This window comes from Cibotium barometz, chromosome 17, assembly GCF_041138505.1.
Source record: "Cibotium barometz isolate CiBa-2024 chromosome 17, ASM4113850v1, whole genome shotgun sequence".
Lineage (NCBI taxonomy): Eukaryota > Viridiplantae > Streptophyta > Polypodiopsida > Cyatheales > Cibotiaceae > Cibotium > Cibotium barometz.
This window is the reverse complement of record NC_141062.1, coordinates 22006151-22027171: the sequence shown is the minus strand read 5'-3', so window position 1 is coordinate 22027171 and position 21021 is coordinate 22006151. Positions and strand designations below refer to the sequence as shown.

The 21021-nt window shown below is 45.0% G+C and overlaps 1 protein-coding gene across 10 annotated transcripts in view; it reads right to left on the bottom strand.

The window, feature by feature from the left end:
• LOC147629781 (C18orf8) overlaps positions 1-21021 on the bottom strand; it is a 66901-nt gene that overhangs the window by 8944 nt on the left and 36936 nt on the right. For 3 of the 10 annotated variants that reach the window (XM_086811294.1, XM_086811300.1, XM_086811296.1), the window contains 8 exons: positions 6838-6911; positions 6553-6719; positions 5817-6076; positions 5576-5729; positions 5325-5434; positions 5029-5116; positions 4061-4447; positions 3873-3947 (listed from right to left, as the gene is read on the bottom strand). In XM_086811294.1, the coding sequence (XP_086667420.1) occupies positions 3873-3947; positions 4061-4447; positions 5029-5116; positions 5325-5434; positions 5576-5729; positions 5817-6076; positions 6553-6681 (1203 nt within the window). In that variant the 5' untranslated portion in view covers positions 6682-6719; positions 6838-6911. Of the gene's footprint in view, positions 1-3872; positions 3948-4060; positions 4448-5028; positions 5117-5324; positions 5435-5575; positions 5730-5816; positions 6077-6552; positions 6745-6837; positions 6912-21021 lie in introns of all 10 variants that reach the window. The other 7 variants (XM_086811298.1, XM_086811303.1, XM_086811299.1 and 4 more) reach the window with 3 other exon arrangements.

The window sequence follows — 21021 nt, the reverse complement described above, 5'->3', positions numbered from 1 at the left end:
GCCCAAATTTTGAAAATACCAAAAAACCTACTCCCAAAATCATGAATTTCATACCCACTAGTCCCAACAAATGTATCTTCATCTTTCTGTTGACTATGTTATAAATTTGGCATGTGTATATAATTAGTGTCATTTCGAAACCTCTGCGTTAAACAGATGAAACGAAACGAAACGAAACCTTCAAGTCATTGCCTTTCAAAACCAGCAATGTCGAAGACAGAAACCACAAGGGTCCTCAAAGTCAAACAACCTCACCAAACAAACTAGGCACAACTACTGGCAGCGCCAAAGATACCTTGATCACCAGGCCACCCATGGTTACATTGGACAGAGTACTCCAAATATAGCTTGCTAGACATCCGAGGCCTACTAGACTAAGATGACCCTCGACACAACAGCTCAAGATCCGAGATACCCTTCAAAGACACTGGAATGCTCCACCATACACGTAGGTAGAGCGTCTCTATGACGTCAAGGATGCAGAGGAGACACTTCGATTCCTATTAGCCAAATAAAGGGCATGTACTTAAGATGTTGAGTCCTCCCTTTCCTTTTAGCAGGGCAAATTTTCTCACTACATGCTTCATGGACGCATTGTAACATTGTCATACCCATGGATGTTCTAATTTTTTCTAAGCTAGATTGTTTTATTTTTATCCCCATGATATAGTTACTTCATGGAACTTTTGGTGTACCAGGCATAAAGAAGAATTCGTTGTTAGTCTCCTCTTTTGCTAAAAGAGGCTATGCAGTCCACTTTGAGGATGATTTGAGGATGACAAGTGCACAGTAAGAGATAAGAGAAAAGGACTATGAGATAGTCACTTCTGGGACATTATACTAGGGCTTGTATCAGCTGCACTCATTTGAAACGAGAGCACAGGATGTATGTATGGTTTCTACCACCACTTCTACCATGCAAGAGGTAGAGTTATCGCATGCCAGATTTGGGCATGTAAATTATGGTAGTCTGATGCTTTGCACAGGCATAAAATAGTGCAGGATATGCCACATGTTGAGCTACTTTCAAGACATGTATGTGAGGGATGTATTCTTGGTAAAATGCATCGTAATGCTTTCCCAAGGATTTGGTAGAGATCTAGTATTGAAACATGGTTCTACACAGTGCTCACATACATTTCTAACAAGGTGGAATACAAAGGATCACACTCCTAAAATCTAGGAGGATTACTATTTTTGGACAACTCCCAATGGAAATTCCATTTGCATCATTACATCCATAAGCTAAGCAAATGGGGGGACTTGCTTAAGCACCTTTGACAAAAAGGTCTACGAGTTGAGATATTTTTAGAGATGAAGTTTATGGGTGGGAACTATCTCTTAAATTGGGACCTATGGCACGATGATGGATCAAAATGAGACAAGTGGCTTCACACTTGTCACCTCAGCTCTCCACTTGTCATTATAGCTTTTACTTGCCATTCTAGCTCATGAGAGCCCCAAATCTATAAATTGGAGCCCTCTCTCTTCATTTGAGCAGGCTCTATTGTTGCAAACTAGCCTCTATCATGTTGGCAACTCTTCTCTATTCTTGGTGGTTCTCTACTCCAAGGTTATGGCTCTCTACCACCACTACAGGCTGCCATAATGTTGGTTGTTCTCGTTCTCTCTCTCTCTCTCTCTCTCTCTCTCTCTCTCTCAGGATGCCCATGAAGTATATCGGCTGTTGGTGACTGTTTTGAAGGCTTTCATCGAGAAAAAATATTGAAGGCAAAGGTATTTAATCATTGTATTATGATTTTCAGCTTGGGCATTTGTTTTCTTAATTGGTTATATATGGACAGCCATTGGACACTTGCTATTGCCATTGGGTATGAAATTAAGCAATTGGGCACTTGCTATTGCCATGGGGTATTGTATCTCAGCCATATTGTCTTATGGATAGCTTTATGGACCTATGGTTCAGCCGTATGGGCTTATGGACAGCTTTATGGGCTTATGATTCAGTCATATGGGTTTATGGACAGCTATTGGCTTATGATTCAGCCATATGGGTTTATGGACAGCTATGTGGGCTATTGAATAAGCTATGTTGGCTTGAAATATACATATTCTTGGCATTTTCATGGGACAGCCCGTGTATATGAATTATTCATGGTTGTATGTGGATAAATCTAGAGCGTGTGCTTCCCCAAAGCTTGTACATGATATTTTTCTCCTTGGGTAATAAAATATTCCGAGGGAGGAGGTCGGCCCATTCTGGCCTCTATGTGGTGTCAGATGTGCACATCTCTCTTTTATAGTTTTGTGGAATTAAGTGGCATATGTTTAAGGCTGTGGCCAATTTAAGTGTTTAATTGCATTAATGGTCAAGTGTTTTGTGAAACCCCTTCTTCCCCAACACGGAGTTACAAGAAGTGTGTAAGTTTTGTGTAAATCTACAAGATATGTTGTTGGCTTGCAAGGAGGTATGCCGCTTTTGCACACCGTGAGGGAGAACGTTTTTAGCCACATTTCCATGAATTAGGAACCAAGAGTTGGCTTTTGGACACTTTAGTGATACCCACAACCATTATGGAGCTTCATTTTGGGGACTTGACTTGGGCAAGGAGAGGATATAGATGTTGGATCCCCACAAGATTGTACTTGTAGAGTTTGGTGCAGCCCCGCTCTCTTCAGGATGGATACCTACATGCGTCATCTATACACTTTGGATAGAGACCATCTTCTACCGCTGGCGTCAGTTTTCAAGACTAGCAGGGGCAGATTCAGGCTTGTGTTTCCCCTTGATTCTCCTCACAGGGCCTCCAGATAGATCATCTCCCCCTTTTCAGTACTGCTTGGATGCCTCCCTTCTAGACCTCCCCAAGAATGAATTCGACCCTATCATTCGCACATATCTCCTTTAGCTACATGCTAGTAGGACCTGGCTACTCCCCCCAAAGCTTCCCACAAAGCTTCACTTCTACAAGGAGCACTTCCACAAGGTTTTCGATAAAGGATTCATTGAGAGACCCCATGTATCTAGCGATCGGCCAATTGAGAGTGGCTTCACATTGGCTCTGGATATAAAAATGAATGGTAGAGGCATCCCTGGGGAAGAACAAATATGCAAAGTACCACAGGAGAGACAAAAACAAAAGAGCACTATATGTTTAATGTTCAGGATATTATGAGTTACGAAGCCCATCTAATTGCCATCCAATAGGGTTTTGGTCCACTCGCCCAAGTCATGGATTAACGAGACCAGAGATGTTTAGGCCTCTACATTCTACAGCTACGTCGCCACAAGGAGCACCCATTCGCGACAGCATCAGAGGGATCATGAGAAGCCAGAATGACGCACTGGACCATGTCAGATGGCAGTATCCTCAGCATCGGAGACAGCCCCCCAGCGCACCCAATGAATCACAATAGACAGATCAGAACACCTTCATATAGAGCCAGGCAGCCCCATCCACAGGAACCTCAGATGCCATCATTAAAACAACTCCAAATCATGGAAATCTCCTGGCAGCACAAGAGTACTCTACCACATGATGCAGACAAAGAAAATATGTATTATGTATAAAATGGTGACAAACAACTGCTTCATCAGGACGTGTTTGAAGCCTTTTGTACTAGTACACAGCATATTTTGTTCTGCTTGATTGTCTTGTTTAGTTGGGAGCTTTTCTTTTCCACAGTCCAACTTTCAGTCTCTCAGGGATTACATGTACTTTTTGTCTCATAGATCCTTTGGATCTTTGGTAGATGTCAATATATCTTTCTTTTGTTTCTTTCTCCTTTATATAGGTTGAAATAAGCTTTTTGGAAGGGCAGACACGTATGGGATGCCAGGAAGTAGCAGACCTACTCCCTAGTTGTATAATGCATATATTAAAAGGCACACAAAGTGGATATGGTGTTACCTTGGCAGCATCTAGCCTTCTTCGTTGAAGAAACGCCAACAAAGAAGGAACATCAGAAGAGCTAGCTGCAATGGCCTGCAATGGGATGAAGGGAGTGATTTTACTGTGTGCTGCAATCAAAATCTCAAATGAACCATCACATGTTTCACTACCAATAAGCCAAGAGTGTTTCCCCAAACAATACTGACCTCCAAATCTAGATGAATTCTCCAAAGGATCCCATGGTTATGATCCAATATGATGTCAGGGTTTGCAAAAACCCAACCATCTCCATAAATATTGCTTTCAGGTGGTGTCAAGCTTTTCAAATTACCAGAAACCAATGTTCCAGATGGATTTTCATAACTTGTGGATTCAGAAACCGATGCTCCAGATGGATTTTCACAACTTGAGGATGCACAAACAGTGTACCCCAAATTTCCTCTAAGCAACAATGGGAGGGGTGCAGATATCGGAGCCTTCATATCAGAAAAAATGTCATAAAGCAAGACCACCTTTGAAGCTAATTGATGGACTAAAAGAACGCCATCCACCACGCTAAACGCCACATTTTCTGAATATATCGGCAGCGTTCCCTGTTCAACAATGTATACAAATACCAACAAAAAGTTCAGGTTATCTGGCAAACTTAGCAAAATACCAAAGTAGACTCCCATGAGAGTCCACTCATAAAACTTACAATTCATCAACTCCACCGTGCATAGCATAGACTATGTGCTATGACATTCCCACTCACCGTATTCAGTGCCGAAGAATACATGCAGATTCATACATGCATATGTGTCACTTTAGTGGACAAATAACCATCAAACTGAGTTTCTATCACCACTTCTCCAAAGGTGAAGGGCAGACTCAACAATGATTTAGGCTAGCATTAAAGAGAGCACACAGAGGGTAGCTGGGAAAATTTCACCGCTTTGGATAGAAAGAATCAATATAAACCAGCTGGCCGCAACTTGGACAAAAAATAAAAATTAAAAAATCTGCATATCCAAAAAAGGTATGCCAATGGAAAGTTCAAGTTGCTTCCCAAACTTAACAAATATCAAAGTGAAATCTTGACTCCAGGAGAGTCTACTCAATGATCTAAAAACTAAGTAGAATCTGAAATGCAGAATCTAAGCACAAGCATGTAGCAATATCATTGATTATTCACCTGAGGGACAACAGCATCACGGTAAAACCTATATATATTGAGTTCCATTGCCACTCTGTCCACCTGAAGACAATAAAGTCTCCCATACCTACAATATCGATAGCAATTAGAGATCAACAATAGCAAACCATGTGGCATGAGTGGGTGTGTGTGTGTGTGCCTGCATGTCCATCGGTATATGTGAACAAGTGCACCTGCAAGCTCGTGCGTGCGTGCGCGTGTTCGTGTGAGGGGCGTGCATGTGTGCATGGATGGGCATGCAAGCGCGTGTAAAATTTCTCTTAACCATCTTATACATTGTTGCTATGTGAACATCTTCAGGTCCAAGTACAGGCTTTCGATTTGTGTCTGCCTTTTTCATACTGACATCAAACTTTGGTAATCGGATAATCCCACCTGCTGAGAACTGCACAAACCGACAACTTCTTAAAGTATACAACAGCAAGAAAAAATCCATTACAAAAGCACACCCCAGAAGTAGCAGACAGCAACAACAACGAGTCAAAATTTATAACAAAGCCTTACTCCTGGGGAAAGTGTAATTTACCTGATAGCCAAGAAAGGTCTTACACTGCATCCCAGATGCCAGAAGCACTAGCCTGCTTTCATGTGTGTACAAATACCAGCTCACATTGGAAAGTTTTACATCAACTAGCTTCAAAGCATCCAATCCGGAGGCCAGGGAATAAAGTTCGAGACCACTGATCAAGTTAAGAAAAAAAAACATAATTTAGCCACATACCCTCACTCCTCTTCTGAGTAATAAATATGGAGAAGCATGAGCTGACCTGCTGGTCACATAGACAATATCACAAGTTGGGCAATCTGTCCAGAAAAAGCCCAAAATTCTTTCTGTGCGAGAACGACACGGCTGACTGAACTTCAAGCCGTTCTCTCTATTGAAATAAGAGATTTCATTGTCCGACCTTTGAATGGCCAAGATTTTTCCATCCAAAGAGAAACGAACTGCCAAAATGGGACCATCATCCACAGCAGTGATACTTGGACTGTCTGAGTGTGCATGCCGGCTGACAGGCCATGAAAATACCTGAACAAGCATAGAAAATGGCAACATAAGCAATGCATTATTAGCTTCACAAAAATAACCAAACTTATAAAGGAAGTTAAGTACACTGCATAAGGAATGCAAATGGTATGAGTCCAGAAGTCCAGATTTATAAATATATATCAGTACGTAATTGTATGTATCTGTGCGCGTCACACACACACACACTTTTTTTTTTGGGGCACGCACGCGCGCACACACACACACTAAACTGAGGTAATCTTGAGTTTCGAGAAACACAAAATCTAAGCTTTTAGGTGCCCGTTTTATGTCATATACCATTCATTAATCGACCAAATTGGGAATCCAATGATCTAAGAGGAGTCAACATTTTAATTACAGGTACAAAATATGGGAATAAGTAGGAGGACTGTGTGCAACTAATCCTCAACTAAAAAACAATAATTAACCAGGCACAGTCTTGGTATGTGAACATAAGAAGATGAGAAATAGCCTACCTTATTTGGAGAAGGAACAAGTAGTAAGCGATTTCCATCATCATACATCATTCCTAAGGATCCGGGTATGTTGCATCTGAAGGGTGGATACTGAATATAAGCATGAGACAAAGCTCCTGATCCTGCCATGCTTGCCACCCTCTGATACAATGATGCAGCAGAATGTGCTGTAAAAACCCTCACAATGCAAAGCTACAACCATCAATACGCCAGAAAAGCAGAAAAGCAGTTAATGGTATTATTTAGCTTTAAGTATAGAAAAAAGGCAGCTGTGATCAAAATTACCTGTGCAGTGGCAAATCTTAACTCTAAATCGATCCGTGCACCTACCTTCAGTTCGGCAACTTCTTAGTCTTTAACTGCAACAACAGAAGTTCTCCATCAGCCCAAGCATTAGCCAGTTGTTCTAATGGCCAAGAAATGAGAACAGAAGAGACACAATAGGTGTGCATACAGATGTTTGGAAAAAAAGGACATGGCTTGACCAATCAAGCTAGGGATAGGCATATATTGGTGGTGCACATAGACAAGAACCCAGTTTGAGCACTCACTGCATGCACATATGCCTCTGTCTGTGGCAGGGCACACGAGGGGAGAACAGCTCATGTGGACTTGTTGTGATGCCCCAAGAAACGTCCTCCAACTGATTTTGTCACACACACACACTCGCGTGCCATGTGGACAAGCTAATCACCATTATGTGTTGTGCACTGTGCCCATTGTGAGCCTTAGTCCACGGACATGTCAGGTCAATCACCATCAAGGTAGGCAATCTTACATGCGTGAACCTTGCACAATTTTATAAACCGCCTGAAGTTGCGGTGTGTACACATTTATTAGGCTTAGTGACGTGTGTGGGACATCAAGGCAGAAAAGTCAGGCAGCAGATCTCTTGCCCAGGAAGGAGTGGACAGCAGTGTGGGCAGCCCATAGGGCAGTTGTGGACCAGTTTTGGGCAGCCTAAGAATGTGCGACCAATTGGGCCAAGGAACCAAGGGTTGTGCACCCTTTTAGCCCAATATGGGAGCGTTAAATGATTTTTATGACACTTTTTAAAGGAATGAGAGGGCTGGCCGACTTGTATTAGTTGGACAAGGATGTCCTATAAATAGGCCCCTTTTCTTGAGAGAGCTTCGGCCCTAGCCACCACGCCCCCTCCCTCGCCAGCCAACCATCACCAATTTCTTTCGGACCCAGGAGGTGGAGGACACCGATATAGCGGATCTTGTGGGCCCATGCTCCAGACCCACCTTGCCCAAGAGGAGTTACCTCGGACCAGGCCTCCGCATTCCAGCGTGCCCAACGCCCCTAGCCCCCCGGATCCGCCACGATCCCCTCATCAGCTCCAGATCCAAGACATGCTCCACCGCCATTGAGCTACCTTTCCATGTGACGTAGCTGAGTGAGACCTCTCCGCCATACTCATCAGCCCAATGCTTGATATTTTGGAGAGAGGTATACCATCTACTGGGGGTTGATGCTCCTCTCATGTTTCTATGTTCCTAGTATTCCATGATGAGTTTCCATGGACAGTTTTGTATCACCTCAGTGATGTAGCTATGTTTATGTTTTGTTTCTATTTTATTTTCCATTCCATGATGAGATATGCTAAGGAAATTATTGTATCACTTTAGTCTCATAGGCCCATTGGGTCTTTAGTAGATGCTTAATATATCTTTCTTTCTTTCTCGTAGGGTCTTTAGCGCATCGGTCTGGCTCCCATCTTTACCCAGGTCCTCGACCCTAACTTGAGAAAGGCAAGAAGTAGCCCAAGCCAAAAATCACCAAATCAAGCAGGTGGGATGGATTGCAACGGGAATTGAAAAAAAAATGCTCGACAAGATTGATGCCCAAGTCAATGGAAGTACAGTACCAAATGGACGCGGTGTGCTTAACAGAGACTGCATATGGCTGTTGAAAGAAATTTCAACTATCCACGAAGATCACTGCGAACGGGAGATGGCAAAAATACGAGAGGAGATGGCCAAGATGATTGAAAGAAAAACATGCTCGACAAGTAGATGGAATGGAGAAAGAGATTGCCAGGCTGAATTGAGAAATACAGGATTGCAAGAAGGAAGAAGGAGAAATCAGTCCCTCAATCCTCTCTGAAGTTGCAGAGGTCACCAAGAGACAGAGGACAGCCCACTATTATTCATGACATGATTGAGGAGAAGTTGAGGAGTGGACAGAGGGCACCACACACACCCACTATTATTCATGACACGATTGAGGAGAATAAACGAAGGGAGATTCATGGGACGATCATTTCGAGGTAATCACCGATCTAGCCATAGTTGTCCTCCAGCAAGAAGGGCGCTAAATGGCTTATTACAACTTGAAATTAAATGATGCAAAAAAGAATTGTGTGTATGACAGAGCTACGGGGGGTGATGACAACGCTTAAGCATTGGAAACATTTCCTTTACGGGAGAGATTTCACAGTTAAGATAGATCATCGGGTACTTAAATGGTTGCAAACCATATCCAGTGCCCAATGGAGTGACAAACAAGCCAGATGGAGTCAGATCTTCCAACAGTTTAGAGGTATGATTGAATACATCTGTGGCTTAAATAACCCCGTTGTCAATGCTCTCATTCGCAAAGGCACAATTCAAAATTTGCAGGAGTCCACTGTGCTTGAAATATAGGGAAATGATCTCGATAGTATGAAGGCACAATACGAGGATTGTTTGGAATTCAACTAAGATGAAGACTTGCCCTTGGTCTTGTCCTTCTTCTTGGACAAACAACCCTTGGACAAATGTCCCCTCTTTCCACAAGAGAAGCAACGACTACAACCTTTCTGAACTGTAGAAAGCGTCGGATCAGAACTGTTGAGACACCTCAGCTTACCTTGTGAAACGAGGACTGACTCTTCCTCCAATAGTAGGGAGCTAAGATCATCAAAATCCACCTGAGTGGATGTGACTTGGCACCGCAAAGATCGAGAAATCACATCATAGTCCGGGGGAAGCTTGGTGAGGATCAGTGCAGCCAGTTGAGCAGAGGACAAAGTAGCACCCATAACCTTGGCCTTCATGAGGAACAATGGCATGGAACTACTTGCAGGAAATAACAAACTGTAGAGCTTCCCTTGCAAGGTAATTTCCCTCATCAACGAATCTTGAGCAAAGAGATCCTCCAATTTAGACCATACCTGATGAGCATTGGTGAGAGTTTGCACGGCTGGTGAGACCTCCTCTGTGATGGTCCGCACAAGCACTGAATGCGCCTTCGAATCCCGATTCACCTAGTCTTGTAATTCCGCAACGAATTCATCCTCTTGATCCTAAGTCCACCTCCAGATCCACATTTGAAGCTTCCAATGGGCATAGTTGGGTCCTTTCAACTTGTCATCCTTGTTCGTATAGGGGGGAGCCATATCCACATCAACAAAGAGCACGAATCTCAGCTCTCCAAGACTCCTCTCAAGTGCTTTCCAATGAAGCGAGGCTCCAGAACCTGAGAGAGATAGAGGCTGAACAACAGCAAAACAATCCAAGAAACCATCGGGAACCTCCTACCGGAAGGGTAGGGACTTGTGGAGGAAGAAGATGTAGTGCCACTTGTTTGGCAACACCTCATGCAAGAAGCTCACCACAACTGATGCTAAAGTAGAAGACCCAGCCACTTGGTGCCCTCTATCCCTTTCTTTGCCAGTGTGTTGAACTTGGACTCAAGTATAGATCCATAGAGCTTGGCCAAGATATGGCCGATCATGATGATTCTGTAGTTATTAGTGTCCATGGGGTCTCCCGCCTTATGGATAGGTGCAATAGTGTGGGGGGAAATCCCTCAGAGGGACCTATTAAACATATGGGCTAGGAGGGGTGCTTGTGTATTGCCTACATTGCCTGTCATGGCAATATGACTTAAGAACATCAAAAGCTAGCTGATTTTAGATTTCTGTCTGGCCATCTGTCTGCGGCGGATGGAATGCACTGGACTGATGCAACTTGGTCCCAAAGTCGTCAAATTGTGCTCTTAAAAAATTCGAAGGAAACTTGGGATTCTTGTTTGATGCTATTGTCTTTGGCAAATCTCTGATGGGGTACCAATGTTAGATGAATAGAGGAGTGATGTCTTCAGTTGTGGTTGTTTGCTTGCATGGGATCAACATGCAAAATTTATTGAATCGGTCCACAGTTTTCATACATCGTGTTCCGAGATCCAAATGTAGCAGAAAGGTCCACCTTCGAGAACTAGCAAAGGTTGAAGCAACCCCGCCTGTTTCGTATGAGGAACCTTCACTTTTTGGCATATCTGGCATCCCGTCTCATCTTTGGCCAATAGAATGATCGCTCAAGTTTCTCCAATGTACTTTTGATACCACAATGACCTCCAACGAGAGTCATGGGCATCATGGAGAAGTGCCTGTCACTTTTCCCTGAGAATGCATAGCCGGTTCTTGTAGAATAACCAGCCATCATGGATGGTATAGTGACCCGGTCCTGACTACAGGGCCAATCTATACTGAGACACGACACACGACAGTGATACAGATTCTAGTACCACTTCTAGGGTTCCCAGGGCGCTTCCAGCTCAGGAGGACCCAGATGGTGTACTTCTCTAGTATACATGCAGTTTCCCCCATGTGCTTCCAACCAAAGGAGGCTTGTGGGCGGGAGAGGGGGCTGCTTACAGCTCCACTTACTGGTGCATGGGGACCATGATTCGGAGTTCCAAGCATTAGACATCTGGCAGGACATGGTTATCTTTTGTGTAGCGAAGATTATGAACTGGATCTATTCCGAATTCATTGTTCAAGGCTTTTGGGAGGTGATGTGTTTTCCGTCCACTGTTGGGGATTATGGGCACGGCGTGTCCAACGGCTCATCATCTATTCTTGGAGTTCACTGCACACTTGTGTGGGAATTCGTAGCCAAGCAAAGTTCCTTGCTGTTCGTGGTGGCATTTTGTTTCGAGGAAATAGGTTGGCGGGTGCTCTCTCCGAGGTGACTCCAATATTCGCGATGCTGGAGGGTCCATGGTTGCATCTTCATCAACTTATTTTCTTCACACTCTTGCACACTATGAGCTACAGAGGGGGTGTTAGAATTAGTGCATCTCGGTGTATTTGGGTCGTGCCTTTCTATTGGGCATTTTATGTATTTTCTCCTTGAATTATGAGTCGTGGGTAGTCGGCCTGTCGCTAGAGGAAATCTACACCATAGGCCATGATAGACTCCCATGTTAGAATTAGTGCATCTCAATGTATTTGGGATGTGCCTTTTTATTGGGCATTTTCTGTATTTTCTCCTTGATTTATGAGTCGTGGGCAGTCGGCCTGTCCCTAGAGGCAATCGGCCAGTTCACATATGCACTATATAAGGAGGCCTCCCTTTTCTCCCTCTATCATCCATTCCTTTGCCTCTTGCTGGCTAATTGCCATTGTAAAGCCTTCATGCTAATATAAAAGGTGATCTTGTCCACAAACTCTCCTACTCTCTCTCTTGTTCATTTTCTGCTTCCGCCTGTGCATTCTCCAACATCCCACGCTTAGCACTTGAGCCATCATGGAGACTCGCAACAGATGGTCAGCCCACTTCATAGTATGCTAGGGTGTCGAGATGGTTCCAGATATATGGTTTCTAGATTGACCGCCTTTCACCCCCTTCAACTATAATAGCTTGGATGCGCTCCTCTTGCCTCACACATCAAGAGATTAACTGCCTCATACAAGCTGACCTCTCACGACTGGAGACCCATATCACACAGTAGGCACCCGAGCATCTTGGGACCAAGATGCAACTCTACAGAGAGGTTTTCCTACAGGTCACAATTGACGACTTCATTAAGAAGCTTGGGTACCTATTCCGACATATGTCACATGCCATGAGGATAGCTATTGGGCAGATACGGTTCTCTTCACACAGGTTTAGAGTGGATTCAGGGAGAGCTGAGGGTATTGGCAGAGTGGACCGTATATGCACACTTTGTTCCTTGGAGAGGGAGACTCAGGAGCACTATGTTTGAAGATGCCCGGTGTATTATGAGATATGTGGGAGATTCCACTATCTATTCAAAGAGGGTTTTGGACCACTATCCAGAGTCATTGACTATCTGGTTCAGCATTGTCTTGGGCTCTACCTTCTGGAGTTGCGTAGACTCAGGGGCCAACTGCTTGGATCATGCTGACAGTGTCAGGGCACAGATACCTCGCAACCTCGGATCACGAGCTTTTTCTCCCACATCCAGGAAGAAGCCTCTTGCCGCCGCCTGAGAGAGGAACCCACCCAAGACCCCCCACCTCTCAAACGAGTCAGACAGTGCACACAAGAGCCTCTCCATTTCCCCGGGGTTACCGTAGACCAGGCGGTTCCAATGCAGCGAGCTAGGCGCCCAAGACGTACTGGGCCGCATAGGCAATCCACCCATCAGCTCCAAGTCCAGGAGATGCTCCGGCGATACAGATCTACCCACGCGGATATTGACGCCCTTTACACAGTTCCTGAGGATGATGATGAGACCTCTCCACCAACCACCCTAGCTTGATGTTCCTTGGACCTTGGGTCATCGTGCTATTGTATTCCTGAGGATGCTACTTGTATTTGTAGCTAGTAGTCTTTTTCCAGTGTTTTATTTTTGTTTTACCAAGATCAGTGTAACACTTGGATACTTTGTAACACCTTTTTTGTCTCATAGACCCTAGTGGTCTTTTGAGGACGTTAATAAAAGTTTCTTTCTTTCTTTTCTATCTATCTGCACACACCTCGACATCATGGCCTTCACCTATCACCCACCATAGCTGCATACATGTGCTAACCCTAGCTTTGTGCAGCCTTCACTGAGGAGGGGCTACAGAAGCACATGGATGCTTTACAGAACTTTTGCACACAGAGGGAGCTCTCGGTCAACCTTGGAAAACCAACGCTATGGTATTCCACACCTTCTACCCAATTGCAGGCCCTACAGATTTGGGTAGCACGGTTGAGGTGGTACACTCGTATATCTATCTCGGAGCTACCTTCACTAGTCTACGCTTCCCTCAGATAGATAGACTCACTAGAGTGATATGCAGCTCTAGCCCTATTGGAGAGGCATTGCTTCTAGGCACATTTTCAGGAACCGAGGACGAAGGGTTGGCTTTTTGACACCCTAGTCACTCCGGCACTTATGTATGCAGCTCCCTTCTGGGCACCAGATTTATCCCCGGCAGATTGGCGGCGCATAGAGCATCCTCAGATCATGATGTTATCACAGATGATATGCAGCAAACTATCTGTCCCCCACCAGATCATCCAGGCAGATTTTATTGTGGCTCCTGTGTTGATGGAGGCCCTGCTCGAGACATTCACTTATATACAAATGGTGAGGGAGATGGATCCACTTCGACTCCCCTGACTTGCACTACAGTCATCACAGCAGATAGCAGGCAGAAGAGAGCATTCATCCTGTATGGCATAGTACTCAATTGGTTTCAGGCACATTGACTACAGATGGACCAGCTCCCTCCATTATTGTATAGTCCAGATTCCCATACATTAGGCTTACACATGAGGACAGGAACTGGGTGATCCGATATGATTTACTGGGCTATAAACACGTAATACATGGATCACACCGAGAGGCCCATTGCTTACCAAGATGCAGTACTACATAGATCATTTCCTGAGATTCATAGTATCCCATTGTATTTATTTACATGATATTAAAAGTGCATACCGCATATTGACTTCTAGTACATGATACATTCTCTCTCTCTCTCTCTCTCTCTCTCTCTCTCGCATACAGAGGAATAAGAGAGCCTACCTAGCTCACCTGGAGCACGAGCTGTACCATTTGTTTCTGGGGGACTGTAAGGAGGCAGGGCTCTTCCAAGATCATCGCCCACCGACCCCAATCACCTCACCCGCCGACATATGGCATGCATATCCCACCTCCCTTACCACGTCTACACTGTACAGACAACCACCTCTCCCCCACCCTCCTGAGCCTCGGTTACCTTTAAAGAAAATGATAGAAACATGATTTTGGCATCACAACCAAAAATTGGCAACTTGATCCTGGTAACTACGGGACTATTATGATTGGTCACACATTGGCCAAGATTTATGGATCGATCTTGGAGCATGAGCTTAGCAGATGGGCGGAGGAGCAGAGACTTAGAGCACCAGGGCAAGCAGGTTTCTGGAGAGGGCACTCCACACTGGACCACATCTTCACACTACGGGGTATCATTGAGGGGAGGGAGAGCACATAGGTTCCGGATATACCCCTGCTTTGTGGATTTCCGCAAGGCTTTTGACAGAATCCCACGGGCAGATTGATGAGGAGACTGCAGGACATGGGAGTACCGATAGAGATGCTTTGGGGGATCCTCACACTCTATGAGTCTGTCATTGGCAGAGTGCGGGCCCCCCGGGGGGGGGGGGGGGGGGGGGGGGGGGGGATCAGAGGACATACATAGCACTATTGGGGAAAAACAGGGCTGTCCCTTATCTCCCACTCTATTTGGGCTCTACATTGATGAGGTGTCTAACTACATATACAGACACGGAGGTCCAAGAGAACTTTTGGTAGGAGTTTTGATACCCATTCTATCGTATGCAGATGACATTGTCCATATTTCTGACTCACCAGAGGGGCTGCAGAGACACTTGGATGCATTACAGGCCTTTTGCCAGGATCGGGACCTCACCATAAACCTTCGGAAGACCAAGGTTATGATCTTTAACACCTCCTCGCAGTGGATACGCAAATCTGCACAACAGTTTACATATAGTGGGGAGCCAATGGAGCATGTGACTTCTTATGTATACCTTGGGATCACTTTTACCGGACCATGTTTCTCTATGCGGAAGGCAACCGAAACCAGATTGATGCACGGCTATGCAGCCTTGGGATCACTTGAGAGGCAATGCTCACGGCGGATACAATTTCAGGAGCCGAGGACGAAGCTTTGGCTATTTGACACACTAGTCACACCCGCACTACTATATGGAGCTCCCATCTGGGGTCCTAGTTTATACCACAGGAAGAGACGGAGGGAGGAGCCAGCTGAGACAGACACAGAGGATGTATATGATGGGTGGCAGCGGAATGGAGAGGCCACTAGTGAGGATGATCTCACGCATGATTAGAAGTGAGCCATCAATGCCACACGAGATTGTGCGGGCAGAGATAGGGGCTGCACCAATTGTGACAGAGGCTATTTTCCACACAGTGACATACTGGCACAGATTATGGGAGCTCCCACTAGACCGATACCCCAAGCTCACCTTAGAGCCCTCGAGACAATTGGCACTAGACGGAGACATGCAATGTTGGTATGCCCACGTGAGCACTAGGTTTGGTACGCATGGCATGCAGACAGAGGCACTCCCTCCATTCCAGTATAGCATAGAGGCACCCTCCTAAGCTGAATAGGGTCATTAGGAAGGACCTTCGTGAGACTGGATACTCAGAAGACTTGAAACCCATCCGTCCAGCCCCTTGGGACGAAGATGGCCTTTCACATGGATCACTTTCTTCGCCTGACAGAGGGCGCCTTCATCACACACCCGCACTACATGGACACACACGTCATTTGGGGTGCGATGTGCGATTGGACAGATCTGCACCTCATCCCATCAGTTGAGAGTGGAGACAGCTAGTATGGGCCGAGGGCAGCTGCACCAAAAGGACAGGATATGTCAGCTTTGTCACACAGAGGCTGAAACAAAGGCCCACTATGTATGCAACTACCCAATATACTTAGAGATTAGGGGGAAGTTCCACAGTCCACTGCCTCTTCCGAGATGGATTTGGCCCTCTTTCCAAGATCATGGATTTTCGACCAGAGATGCTTGGGACTTTTCCTCCTGGACCTTTGAAAAAAACAGGGAGTCCCTTTTGCGGCCTAGGCCAGCGGTACCTGTCAGAGGACCAGTACAAAGAGCTCTCACCAACTTCTTCCAAACGAGAGTAACGAGGGCAAATTCACCCGCTACACCCAACCTTCAGGCTAACGCAGGAGTAGACATAGCCATTGAGCTATGCAGAGCCCGGCGCCCTCGATCTCGTGGTCCACGCCCACACCCACGTCACTACAGGAGGATTAGAGCCATCATCTCCCACAACCACAAGACTTTCTCCCGCCGGCCCAGCTTTACTACATTGGGTGCCATGTTGCAGCGTCCTATATTTTAGGGTGATATGAGAGCTGGACAGTTTTTGTTTTGGGATCAGAACTGACATTTCAACTCTTATTACTTTCTTTGATTTTTATTTTTAGTACCCATGATGATGTATTTCATGGACATGATGTAACCTTTTGGTTTCATAGGTCATTTTGGCCTTTTGTAGACATTAATACAACTTTCTTTCTTTCTTCTTTCTCTCTCTCTCATAGGGCAGATGAGATGCCCATGAGGATTACCAGAGGAGATCTCCAGTACCATTGGTGTGAAGCAAGGATGCCCACTGTCCCCCGCTCTCTTTGGCCTCTACATCGACGAGATTTCAGCCTTCATTGATATAGCAAGGGGAGGAAGCGTACCACTAGCAAGTATCCTTGTTTCTATACTACTTCATGCTGATGACATTGTGCTTATTGCAGATTCTCGGGCAGCTCTCCAAAGGCATCTTGACACATTACAGGACTTTTGTGCATAGCGGGATCTCACCGTAAACCTTGGGAAAACCAAGCCTATGGTCTTCAACACATCCCCTCTTTTCACATCTCGATTGAGTTTCATCTACATGGGCAGCCTAATGGAGATTTCACACTCATATGTGTACTTGGGAGTCACTTTTACAAGACTGGTCTTCTCGATGAGCCATGCTGCAGAGGCTAGACTGATGTGAGGGTCTGCTTCTCTTGCTCTCATGGAGGGACAATGCTTCCAGGCCCATTTCCAGGAGACGAGGACCAAGATGTGGCTATTTGACACCTTGGTCACTCCGGCATTGATGTATGGAGCAGCCTTTTGGGTGTTACGTTAGTTAGATTAAGTCCTAGGAAGACCCTTGTTCTGTGGGAGGAAATCAGCGGCGGCTGTGCCTCGCTAAAAGGGAAAAAAAGCGATGATTCTATGGATCAAGTGCAAGTCTCTTCCTTGATCTGACCATGTGACTTTTGGGTTTGGTCTTGAGAAGAAAAAGCTAAAGCTGAAGCAAGAAAGCAACAAGAAAAAGCAGATAGACGGGACTATGAGGAAGCCCAACGCAAGATCAAAGAAGACCAGTGTCAGGCTAAACTCGCCGCTCGGGAGCACCTACGAGAGCTCGATCAAGAACGTATGTTACTCGAGCACGAAAGGGAAAAGGAGGCCATGCATCTGAGATATCAGCACCTCTTCAATTTCCCCAGCCATAGGTGCCACCAGCCAGCAGCCCGCGACATCGACTACCATCATTCGAACTCAACCAAATTTTAGTAAGTATGATGGTAGGTGTGATCATTTAGCACTTCATCAATTCATTCATCAATATACTGCTCATTTTCGTTTAGCTAGGATTACAGATCCTCAGGATAGAGTCCATGTAGCGGCTCCCCCCCTTATGGGTGAGGCAGTCTGTCACCAGCCTGGACATTTCCCAGTATGAAAAGGGTCTGGTGGACTCCGGGATGTCTAAATATTTGGAAAGTACAAGCTTTGGGAATGGGGGATTATCCTAGAATACAAAGGACCACACTCCTAAAATTTAGGAGAGTTGCTATTTTTGGCCCGACTCTGATAGAAATTCTGTTCGCGTCATTACATCTGGAATTGAGCAGATATCAAGAGTTGGCAAAGTGCCTATGACAGAATGTCTACCAGTTGGGATATTTTTAGAGATAAAGTTTATGGAAGGACCCATCTCTTAGATTGGGACATGTGGCAAGGAGGTGGACCAAAGTGAGACAAGTGGCCTCACACTTGTCACTTCAGCTATTGTGTGGCTCTCCACTTGTCATTGTAGCCTTCTCTTGCCATTTTAGCTCATGGGAGGCCCAAATCTATAAATTGGAGCCCTCTCTCTTCATTAAAAAAGGCTCTCTTGCTGCACACTAGCCTCTACCACCGTTACAGGCTGCCCATGAAGAATACCGGCTGTTGGGGACTGTTTTGGAGGCTTCCATCGCGAAGAAATACTGAAGGCAAGGGTATTCAATCATTTATTATGATTTCTAGCCATTGTATGTGTTGTACCAGCATTTGTACTTGCTGTACCTGCTGTACCAGCCACCGTACCGGCTGTACCAGCCATTGTACCTGCTGTACCAGCCCTTGTATTGGCTGTACCAGCTTCTGTACTTGTTGTACCACCCATTGTACCGGCTGTACCAGCTTTTGTACTTGCTGTACCTGCTGTACTAGCCACCGTACCGGCTGTACAAGCCACTGTACTTGCTGTACCGGCTGAATGGAGAGTTGTACTTGCTGTACCCTCTCTATTGCATGAAGACCCGTGGTTTTTGGGGAAGAATCAGTACCCACACGGAGGTATATGGATTATATTGTTGGCTCAGCATTTCTACAGCCTATGTTCCGGCTTGGTTGCCTCGTGTTGGGCTGTGTTATGGCATTTGTATATGGATAATCCGGCATCTCCCGTGGGGAGAGTAAGGCCCTCAAAGCTTGTACATGATATTATTCTCCTTGGGTAATAAAATACTCCAAGGGGAGGGTCGGGCCATTCCGACCTCTATGCGGTGTCACACGTGCAAGCTCCATTTTCAGCATTTGTGGATGTTTTGTCCAGCTTTATGTTTTATGCAAAGTGATGATGGATATGTGTTAAGGCTGTGGCCATGTTTAAATGTTTTAATATGCATTGATGGTATCAACAAGTGTGTCAAAGGCTCTAGTCCCCCGGGTACCCTCCGCGAGTTTCATTGGTATCAGAGCATAGGCTTTCTTGGAAGCGGAGGCTTCCTTCTATCAAGGAAGAGAAAAGATCTCAAGTGGGGACCACACTTACCATCATTGCTGTTAAGCATGGCCAGCCGCTTCATAGCTTATGAAGCAAGAGCATGAGCAGTAGACAGCTTGTTGATCTAAGGATTTATGAATTCACAGAATTTTATCGTGGAAGTGTGAAGTTGGCTTTATGTGCACACGTTTAGCACTCTTTCCATATGGATATTGTGGATTATATTATCAAGCTTACAGGCAAGCTATATGGAGATATATTTCGGGATATCTTAAGGATATGCTATGCAAGGAGAAAGGTGTTGTTGTTTGCCTTGAGATGGTTTCAAGGAAACATTGTTTATGGCTCCCTTTAATGGGATGAATTCTTTTCATGGCTCCCTTTATTGGGATGGATTATATCCATGGAGATTTCTTTCTTGGACGAGATTTATAAAGATATTGGGCTTCACAAGCAACTTCTATGGACGAATCTGTCCAAGTTTATAGAGAAGAAATCTTTGGATATCTCATGGATATGATGCTCTTATGGATAAAGTTCACCTCTACTCCAAGGTGTGTGGTTAGCACATAGTATGTGGTAAGAGTTATGGTATACAAGGATTATGGTATACAGGTCTATGGATTCCTGGACTTCTTTTCTAGGGATTTGGATCTATCCTCAGGTTTATGGATTATTCTGTATGGCTCCCTTTATTTGGGATGCATTGGACTTATGAAACTCATTGTTCACATACCCTGCCTGCGAGTGATTCTTTTATCTTGTTACTTGAGCCCACCTCTCATCCAAGGTGTGTGGTCAGAGTACCAACATGGAGTGCAAGTGGTAAAGTGGACATGACGGGACTTATGTCTATGCCAAGGGTCATGTGGACCGATGTCTTGTTGGCAGGAGACTTATTTTGTCTCGCCCATTTACTTGGGACATGGATTATGATATCTGGACTTATGGGACTGATTTGTCTCGCCCATTTACTTGGGACATGGATTATGATATCTGGACTTATGGGACTGATTTGTCTCGCCCATTTACTTGGGACATGGATTATGATATCTGGACTTATGGGACTGTTTTGTCTCGCCCATTTACTTGGGACATGGATTATGATATCTGGACTTATGGGACTGATTTGTCTCGCCCAATTATCTTGGGACATCGATTACGATATCTGGACTTATGGGACTGATTTGTCTCGCCCATTTACTTGGGACATGATTATGATATCTGGACTTATGGGACTGTTTTTGTCTCGCCCATTTATCTTGGGACATGATTTTGATATTGGTATTATGGAGACTTATTTAGTCTCGCCCATTTCTTTGGGACATGGATTCTTTAGTTATATTGGATTTTTGAGACTGTCTCGTCTCGCCCAATCGATGGGACATGATTATATCTTGAATATATGGCTTGAAGCTTAAAGTTGCGGACAACTTTTAAGAAGCTGGGGAGGATGTCACCAGCCTGGACATTTCCCAGTATGAAAAGGGTCTGTGGACTCCAGGATGTCTAAATATTTGGAAAGTACAAGCTTTGGGAATGGGGGATTATCCTAGAATACAAAGGACCACACTCCTAAAATTTAGGAGAGTTGCTATGTTTGGCCCGACTCTGATGGAAATTCTG